The sequence below is a fragment of the Etheostoma cragini genome, chromosome 15, assembly GCF_013103735.1.
Source record: "Etheostoma cragini isolate CJK2018 chromosome 15, CSU_Ecrag_1.0, whole genome shotgun sequence".
Taxonomy (NCBI): Eukaryota; Metazoa; Chordata; class Actinopteri; order Perciformes; family Percidae; genus Etheostoma; species Etheostoma cragini.
The window spans coordinates 20166351-20176595 of NC_048421.1; the positions used below are offsets into that span (position 1 = coordinate 20166351).

General features: G+C 42.5%; 1 protein-coding gene across 6 annotated transcripts in view; it reads left to right on the forward strand.

Annotated features, from left to right (window-relative positions):
• traf7 (TNF receptor-associated factor 7) overlaps positions 1–9522 on the forward strand; it is a 20419-nt gene extending 10897 nt beyond the window's left edge. For 5 of the 6 annotated variants that reach the window (XM_034893660.1, XM_034893663.1, XM_034893661.1 and 2 more), the window contains exons 15-22: positions 2067–2149; positions 2272–2311; positions 2457–2573; positions 4048–4170; positions 6254–6373; positions 6643–6774; positions 8223–8342; positions 8892–9522. In XM_034893660.1, coding sequence (XP_034749551.1) covers positions 2067–2149; positions 2272–2311; positions 2457–2573; positions 4048–4170; positions 6254–6373; positions 6643–6774; positions 8223–8342; positions 8892–8906 — 750 coding nt within the window. In that variant the 3' untranslated portion in view covers positions 8907–9522. The remainder of the gene's footprint in view (positions 1–2066; positions 2150–2271; positions 2312–2456; positions 2574–4047; positions 4171–6253; positions 6374–6642; positions 6775–8222; positions 8343–8891) is intronic. The other variant, XM_034893665.1, reaches the window with a different exon arrangement.
• The last annotated feature ends 723 nt before the right edge of the window (positions 9523–10245 follow it).

Below are 10245 nucleotides of genomic sequence, written 5' to 3' on the forward strand. Positions count from 1 at the left end.
CAAATGTATGAAGTGCTTTTATGCATGTTAAAACTCAAAACGGGTCCGTCGGGACCCTAACACCATAGGAAGGATATGCAATCTGTAATGGAGGTGGCCGGGAGAGTGTGTCCCAGGACAGCGCCCTGGGGCACAGTAACGGACGAGGGAATGGATTTACAAGACTTGAGTTGAATGAACTGGGTGTAGCCAGAGAGGTAAGATATGATCCACTGTAACGGAGTGTGGGTGATGTGGATGGAAGATACCTATTGTGCAGGGTGGTGTGAGAGATGGTATCAAAGGCTGTACTCAGGTTGAGGAGGATTGGAATGGTGAGGAGTCCAGAATCATCTGCAATGAGGAGGTCATTGATGATGTTGACGAATGCTTTTTCAGTGCTATAGAGGGCGAAAACCGGACTAGAACTGTTCATACAGGTTGTTGTAGGACAGAAGAAAATGGAGTTGAGAGGCAACTGTTTTTTCAAGGATTTTGGAGATGAAGGGTAGATTGGATATATGACGGAAGTTGTTGAAGTTGGATGGGTCGGCGCCAGGTTTTTTCCAAATTTGAATGAAGGCAGCAAGGATGTAGGGACAGTTCCAGTGGTGAGAAAGGAGTGGACGATAGCAGAGATGAAGGGGACCAGGGAGGGAAGGCAAGCTTTAACAACTTGTGTGGGGAGGGGATCAAGTTGACAAGTAGATGGCTTGGATTTCTGGGTGAGTTCTGTGATTTCTGAGATAGCGGCGAGCTGAAAAGAGAAGAATGAGTGTTTCGATGGGGGAAAGTTGTCTGAGATGCTGAGGTGAGGGATTGATCCAAGATGCTGGTGGATGTTCTTGATTTTTTTTTGTGTGAAAAAGGACATAACCAAGTTGCAGACGGAGGTTGTATACAAGTGAGGGGTGAGAAAGCCCTGGGGTTGGGTCATATTGTTGAGTTGGGAGAATAGTGACTTGGGGTTTGTTGGCAGTGACTATACTGGAGTAGTAGTGGGTTTTGGTGCTAGCTATGGATTCCTCGTAACGTAGGATGTGGTTATTGTACATTTCTTTGTGAATAGTGAGACCAGTTTTTCTATGGAGATGTTCAAGTTGCCGACCTTTGGCTTTCATGAGACAAAGATCGGGGGTGAACCAAGGAACGGAGATGGAAAAAGAAACATATGTTTTTTAACGGTGAAAGAGAATTGATAATATCATGGAGTCCAGCGTTGTAACAAGAGACAAGATCATTGTGAGTGTCTGGGAGGCAGGAGGAGTGGATACTTGAAGTGAGTGTGGCGGGGCTGATATTCTTTATATTTTGAAATGAAATAAGGCATGGTATTTTTGAGATGGAGAGATTGAGTTTTACTGTAAATGAGGAGTAAGTGGTCAGTTATGGGGAGTTTATCCGATCATCCGATTAACGATCTAAGCGGCCGGCGTGAAGCGCATGGCACAGGTGGGTTTAGGGCGTTTCCAAATCCACTTTTGCTAGTTTGATGGGGGAATAAAGGGTCTGTGTGCCGGGCGCAGGGTTCAAGAGGGTTGTACTTCGTAAACCAATCAGTGTCCTCTCCCATTCCCTTTAAAAGCCAGGCATGTTTGTACCTTGGCACATTCCTATTATGATGGTATATTTGCACCGTAATATTTTTATTTGTAATCTTTTGCGTGTGTGCTGCTGCGCATCCCAGTGCGTGTTTAACAAGCATAGTGTGCACGCTCGCTGTGCATAAGCCTAGTTGCATTTTACTACTTCACTGTTAAATTAACAATTAAATACTGCGCCTTTAGACTGTAGACCAGGTTTTTGTTGGTCAATCCCACAAGATAGAAAAATGCCAAGAATTCACCTGAACACACCTCCCTGTAAGACCAGCACGGCCATGGGTGGAAAGTAGGCGCAGGTGCATTTGCTATTTAAACGACACAGGCGCCGGACGGTCTTAAAATATCAAAGACACTGCGACGGGTGCAAGATAGCGCCCTTAGTGGGCATGAACTGCCTTGTAAGAGGCCTTAAGATGCACACAAACAAAACCGGTAACCTGATACTTTGGCAGTATGTCTATCTGTCCTCTCTCTTGCCCTCAGGTATGGGACACGTGTACCACCTACAAGTGTCAGAAAACCCTGGAGGGTCATGATGGCATCGTACTAGCATTGTGCATTCAAGGGTAATCACATGCACATAAGCAACATACGCTTTGATCATAAGATACATGATGACTGGGAATGACCAGCCTTCTCCCCAAAGCATAGCTCATTGATTAGACCTTATTTTTTTTTGTCTCCATAGAAACAGGCTGTACAGTGGCTCTGCTGACTGCACCATCATTGTAAGTTACGTTCACTCTCGCATTGCTACCTCTTCTTAACAGCACACTTGCAATGTTTTTTAAGTTTAAATGTTGTTTTCAAATGCTATAATAGTTGTGTTTTTGTCTTTCTGTTGCGTGTCTTGCTGCTGTGCATCTTGCATAGGTGTGGGACATCCAGACCCTGCAGAAAGTCAATACAATCCGTGCCCATGACAACCCTGTATGTACCCTGGTCTCCTCCCACAACATGTTGTTCAGCGGCTCCCTCAAGGCCATTAAGGTTATTGTTTTTTATTATTTTCAAAGTTTCAGACACCACAGGCACAAATTTATTTTCCACAAAAGTCTGTTCAAGGATTATTTAAAGTGCTTTATCATATGAAAGTGCCCCAATTCTCTTCACAGCTGTAAAAAACAAGAACTAACATACAGAACAATTAAATTACAGATAAAACACTGAAAACAATGGACTGGAAAGTATACTGAGGCAGAAGAATGTAGGAAGTATACGCTAGTTTATACGGTAAAACAAGGTTTGAGAGGTATCAAGGTGCTAGCCCTTGTTGCGCCTTATAGGTGTCAGGGTGATTACTGTTTAATCAAATCGGGAGTGTTTGGGAGAGAGAAGAATTTATGGATAAAAGTCGCAGTATTAGATTAAGAGAAAATGTACGGATTCTGGCTTTATTACAGAGATGGTGAAAAGCTATCTTGACAGTAGACTTGATGTAGGATTCATGTCACAAGGAAGGTTCAAAAATGACATTTTACTCAGCTGTATTTTAATACATTTTAATCAGCTGTACATACACTGATTACCATCAGTGTATGTACAGCTGATAGGAGGGCCTAGGATGGAGCCAGATGTAACTAAGGAATATTCAGGCAGTAGTTCATTTAATAGTTACTATTAAAATGAAAATATTGTTAGTCACCTTGGTCAAAGCTGGTTTGAGCAGGTTACTGTACAAATAAGTGGTGAGTTGATTGGCTATAACTTTTTTTTCCAGCTGTTTTGACAGAAGGTTAGAAATTGGTCTGTAATTGCTGAGGATATTAGGAAGATGTTAAGATTTAACTTCTTTTAAATTATAAATTACAGTATCAACAAATTACAAGGAAATGTTTTTAAGTGACTTTTTGTTCTGACTCAAATAATGAGTACAAATGTGGCTCAGAGAGGAGGGGCAGACAGTAAGGAGCAATGGCTGCAGCCTTGTCTTTGTTACCATGGTTACAAGCTAGTGAGAAAAGGGAAGTGTGTGTGTGTGTGTGTGTGTGTGTGTGTGTGTGTGTGTGTGTGTGTGTGTGTGTGTGTGTGTGTGTGTGTGTGTGTGTGTGTGTGTGAGGTCATTTCTCTCACACAGGGACTTTCCTTTCTTAACCAACTCGAGTGCCTCCCCCTCCCGTCATCTAGCTTCTTTCTGCGCTCAGTGACATCATGCACTTCACTTTATTCACCACTGTGTGTGTGTGTGTGTGTGTGTGTGTGTGTGTGTGTGTGTGTGTGTGTGTGTGTGTGTGTGTGTGTGTGTAAAACGGCAGTCAAAGCTCATTGTTATTAACTCATATAATAACTAACACAATAAGCTAAACTGAACTTTCCCCAAGATCCCCAATAACTACAATAATATATTCTCTTGTGTAGTTTGAAGTTTTAGTTTTTATCATCTACATAAACATTATTTGTGTTTGTGTGTGTGTGTGTGTGTGTGTGTGTGTGTGTGTGCGCGTGTGTGTGTGTTTGTGTGTAGGTCTGGGACATTGTGGGTACGGAGCTGAAGCTGAAGAAGGAGCTGACTGGTCTGAATCACTGGGTTAGAGCACTGGTGGCTTCCCAGAACCACCTGTACAGCGGCTCATATCAGACCATCAAGGTAGGTGGAGGGGTGGGGAGACATAAGTAGTATACAAACACACAGTTTTCATTCATATTTTGATTGTCCAATCATGGCTTAGCAACTATAAGTAGGCACGGCAGGCCTGTCAAGCTTTGGATTTCGCCACAAGGGGCTGTTGTAAGAGTGAAACTTCATACATCAAGATTTGTGCCTTTGAGCAAAAGTGTAAGGAATGGAATACACCTTTAAAGTAAGCTTCAGACATTAGCATGTCTGGCCTACTACCTTTCAGTAGTAGGTGTTAAATGTGTTACATTTTGCCATTGATATCACTGTAAACCACATATGTGCTAAACGGGGACACCTATGTGTAGCAATAGTAACTAGTTAGGGAGGCGGGGCTTAGAGACTGGTCAATTGTAGTAAATAGCCTGTCATTTTTTTTTTTTATTAGACAACATAACTGTCAATTTTGTCATCGGAATCTTTCTCCTCGGAATGAGTTAGTCAAGTTTGAGTGTTTTTACTTTTCAGCAGAATAAAGACTTGGAAGTGTTGTGTTTGGCCGGTGCTACAGAGTTAACTGCCAGTGACAGATTTGTGGGGAATGGGGCTGATGGCTGGGGCTCATCTTGGAGTCAGAGCAACAACAGTGGAAAGAGTTGAGACTGGCCTATGGTTGTGTAGGGATGTACAAAGGTGTGTGTGTGTGTGTGTGTGTGTGTGTGTGTGTGTGTGTGTGTGTGTGTGTGTGTGTGTGTGTGTGTGTGTGTGTGTGTGTGTGTGTGTGTGTGTGTGTGTGTGTGTGTGTGTGTGTGTGTGTGTGTGTGTGTGTGTGTGTGTGTGTGTGTCTGAATGTGAGTCTCTATCTGATATATTTGTGTGTGTGTGTCTGAATGTGCGTGTGTCTGCGTCCTGCTGTCTTGCCGGAGTTGGGCACTAATCAATACCGAGAGATAAAGAGAAAGACAGAATAGAAAGCAAAGAGAGGAAACTGGTTGTGGGAATGAGGAATGTCTGTGGAAGAATAAAGAATGAGGAAAGAGAGATGAAAGGACAGATAAAGTAAACTGCGCCCCTTTTTATGATGCTTCTAAGCCGAGCAGTCTCTAACCAATACTTAGCTGGAGAAGTCGTTGAGAAAATGTTTTGCTGAAGAAATTGCTGTGACAAATGTTGCCAATATTCAGGGGAAATCTTTTGACACAGAGGAACTACTAAGCTCAGAAGCATTTAGTAATAAAACGGAGAGGTTGCATTTCCATCGTGTGCATTCTCCATACTCATTTCAATGAGACCAGAGGGGCCTTTCTTCACAGTAACAGAAAATTCAGAATCGTCCTACCAAGAAGCTGATCCTAGCTCAACCCTTTGAGTTTGTTTTTATATGAATCCAAAAACATACAGTATATGACTAAAAGAATTATAAATGACCCTGTCTGGTTGGGGTCATGATTTAATATTCTCTTAAACTTTTATTTCAGTTAATAAGTCAATCAAACAAAAAGACAATTATGATGATGTAACACAGAAATATTAGTTTTATGTACCCAACAATGAGTTGCATATCATAATTGTTTCATGTGATATTTAATAAAGCAGCTATAATCTATACTGTATATTGTTACTTACAGTGGATCTAATGAGTAATGTAAAAGGTGTCACTCATAAGGAGAAACACACAGAAATATAAACTTTGCAGTTCCCTCCGGCGTCTTTTTGGTTCACTATCACCGCTCTCAACACGTAGTTTCTGGCCCCAGCAGGCAGCAGTTTTAAGCCAGATACAGCTGCAGCCATGTAACGTTATGGTCACTGTAAGCTATGCACGGCGTGTGTAGCCGAGACAGATGACATATGAATATCATCTCTCGAATTCATTTTCTGGCCTCTATTCAGTGCCTCATCGGGATTGGCCATGAGTAGTGATTAAACTAGTTACCACTCCACACCGTGTTACCATGGAGATGGACAATGAAAACTTGCAGCTGTTGAACAACTCACTTTTTCCATTGCTGATAAAGTGTATGTGTGTTTTATGTTTTTTAATCTCTTCCAAAGATACTCACTCTCTCACATCCTCTTCACCATCCTCCATCCTTCTCTCTCTGTCTGTCAGATTTGGGACATCCGCTCTCTGGAGTGTGTTCACGTCCTGCAGACCAGTGGGGGCAGCGTCTACTCCATCGCCGTCACCAACCACCACATCGTCTGTGGCACCTATGAAAACCTCATCCATGTGAGGGAGATACACAACAACAAACACACACTGCTGCGTGTACACATAGGACCGGCTATACCTGCTTTTTTATTTGTATTTCCTTTATTCTACTCTAATAAGTATTCAGACTCTATAAAGATAGGGTTAAATTCACTCAAAACACATTAGCACCAGACTAAGATCTGATGTGGACCAAAAGCTATCTTGGACACAGACAAACTACTGGGGTGCCAGGGTTTTAACGGTGCTGAAGGTGATGATGAAAGGGGTTTGTGTCTTGTCTCTAGGTGTGGGACATTGAGTCTAAAGAGCAGGTGCGGACCCTGACAGGACATGTGGGGACAGTTTACGCTCTGGCTGTCATCTCCACCCCTGACCAGACCAAAGTGTTCAGCGCCTCCTACGACCGCTCGCTCAGGGTAAGAACACACCACGTGTCCATTTCTCTGCGTGTTGGTCTTGTGAGTGTGGAAAGACGGAGTACACTTTACTCTAATACACGCCGATGCAATTAATCACATTTTGGTTGCAATTGCAATTTTGATTTTGGCTCCTAACGATCCCATAAACCGATTATTTAGCAGATAACGTTTAGCAACTCTTATTTTAGCTTGTGTTCTGAATGAAAAAATAAGTTAAATTGGAGAAGTATAAAGGGAAATTTCCCTTTCATTGTTGATTTGTTTAATTTATTATTATTATGTTATTTCAAGTTCAATGAATGCAATGTCTTTGTAGAAGTCAATTAGTCATTGTTTCAAATAGTTCGGATTTCAATATTCCATCTCATCCATCTTCGTCTGCTTATCTGGTGTCGGGTCGCGGGGGGGGGCAGCAGCTCCAGCTTGATTTCAGTATTGACCAAAATAATTAGGATTAGGATTTTTTTTATAATCAAGCAGCCCTACTCTTACCGTACAGATCCACCTGGCCGTGTAACGCTTCTGTATCTCCACGCTCCACGTTAGTCCTAATAACGATGGACCGATTTAATTGGCCGATACGCGGCTGCTGCGTTCGCCGCTAGTTTTCTCCCGGCAGTATTTAGACAGGCGTCCACAGGGCGCTCTGTGTCGCCGGAGACGCTGCAGCCCCCCCACTGCTAGCACCATGGCAGTCGTAAATTACAAATTAAGCACTTTGTTTCAATGGCTACTTTTCAGGTTTATTATATTATTAAATTATTTAAATGTGTTAATAAAGGACATTTTGTGATGACCTGACTATATCGGTCTTACGTCAGCAAGCAACGCATCATCACGGCTGTGTTGGTGGTGCTGATGAAAGCCTTTTACCCGTGCACAGTTAACCATATGCAGTGCACCCATCCATAAGATGCACATTGCACACAGAATTTGGGTGATATGAATGTAAGAGGATTGCAGAAGTGACACTAATCTATGTTTTTGTTTATTATTTTTTATAGAAATGGCAGAGCAGATTTAAAAAACAAATCCAGTGTGGCAGAGTTTACGATTGAAAACTTGTTTGGGATTTGCATGTAAATGGCTTTTAGGACTTAGTTCTTATTATTATATTTCTTTGTGTATTTTTAAAATAATCCTAAATCCTTGATTAGTTGACTGGTAATCATCTAATGTCCTAATAATAATAATAATAATAATAATAGGGATAATGTACCACGAGACGCGTTCGTCCAATCAGATGCCAGTCAAGGGCGTGGAGCATCAGCCATGGATACATTACGCCAAAGTGGATCAGTACCGTTACTCTTACAATGCCGTGTGTGTATTTAAAGATACTAATATCATGGAAAACCATGTGTATCAACAAAAGGGTGGAAGTTGAGTTTTTGTGTGAGAAGTTTATTAAATATGATGAAACATAGTAAAAATGTGTTGTGTAGGTGTGGAGCATGGACAACATGATCTGTACCCAGACCCTGCTGAGACACCAGGGCAGCGTCACGGCTCTAGCCGTCTCCAGAGGGCGCCTCTTCTCCGGAGCTGTCGACAGCACCGTCAAGGTACCACCATCTCTCCCACCAGCTGCTCCAGCTGCTCTACAGCTGTATCCGTCTCCCTCTGTTCTGTTGCTCAGTCCACCCGGCAAAGATGCTGTCCTGTTGTCCATGCTGCAGGTTCTCCTTGGATTCTAACATCATTCATCACTGCAATGTTTTCTGCTTTATCCATCCAGTGTCCTTAATCTCAATCCCCCATCCAGTCCGTATTTTATTGGTTTAACCCGGGACAGACGCATCCAACTGAACCTTAGAGAAGTTGTAGAACAGCATCATAAAAAAGTGTCAGAATAAAAGCACTTTGAAATAAGTTCATATAACAGTGGATTGTAACTTTGTTGGGTCTTATAAAGTAATCTCTCTCTCTCTCTCTCTTTCTCAATTGAATTGAATTGAATTCAAAGAGGCTTTATTGGCACAAAAGTTTCAATAACAATTTTGCCGAAGCTTCAAAATGTGTCCAAATATGCAGACAGAACACACAAACAGTAATATGATCATTAACACAATATAAGATGAATTATAACCTTTCTCCCTCTCTCTCTCCCTCAGGTGTGGACGTGCTAAACCAACCGTTTGCTCTGCAGGAGTCTTTGTCAGTCAGAAGACAGACGATATGAACGGTAACCTTTCCACATGATTTTCCTCCTCCACACGTGTTTCTTTGACTGTGATTTAACGGCCGCGGACCAGTAATAACCACGAGCTTCACAATCGAGCTGCATCGGAAGCATTTGAGACTACGTGTTGCTTTTAAAACTTCAAACAAACCCTCCAACGCCTTGACCAGATCGTCCGGATTGAGGGTCAACCCGCGGTCACGCTCCTTAGTGACCTCTTCACCAGTGCATTACGGGGCAAAATAAGACAAGCCGCCTTACGGTTGCACCGCACGGTGCCAGAAACTAGCAGAGACTGGCTGCTGCAGCCCTGTAATCAGAGCAGTAGAGAGCGGTTTCACCCTGTGCTCCTCCCTGCAGACGCAGCGCCGTCCCTGGACGGAGGATGCCTGATGCATACTGTTCACACAAGTTAAGTTAAGGGCTGGTTTCACAAACATAGAGGGACACCGCACTCCTTCCAAAAGTTATGTATCCCACAATACATTACAACCAAAACAGGACATTTAAATTTGGACTATGTTATTTTCTGCAAACTAAGTAGTTTTATGGTAAAATGTATGCAAAGACTTCTGTTGATTTTCCCTGAAACATCAGAAAGTGAAAAAAGGGTAAAAACAGGCGTGTTGGGTGTTTTTGCAGTTCTTAATGAAGAAGTGAGTGAATCATGGTGACCACATAGTAACTAACCCCCCCCCCTCCTCTTTTTGTCCCTGTTTTAACCTGGCGGTCTTTATTCAGAACTTAAAGCTGGCGGAGGCAGTTTTCTGAAGAAGGCCAGACAAACACTAGAATAAATACAGCCCTCCGCCTGCAGCTCAGACACCAGGAGGAGTAGTTAGTGGGGGGGGATTTCTTGGGGGGGATCATCATTTCAGAACATGGTTCACTGTCCGTTTTGATTTTGTTTGTTATTATAAATGATTCTGATGAGAAAGGTTTAGCCCTGGGTCGTCTGCCTGATCAACAGCAGAGATGCATGAAGGTGAAATTTCCATCAACTTGCACAAATAAGAAAGAAATAATAAAACATAAAAGATCAAAGAAAGGGTACCCTGATACGTCAGCATCTGGCCAGGATGAACCCTGAAAATGTAGTACTTTCCCACTAGCTTGTGTATTGATAAGAACGAGGCTGAGAAGCGTTAAGAATGAACTAAAGACATTTCCAGTTCCTAGCAGACAATGTCCAGATGAAGTGGGTTTTGTCTCTTAAACAGTTTTTCCGCCCTCCTCGACCACTGTGGTTGTCACCCCGAAGTCTGTGAAACCAGCCTTTCATAAAA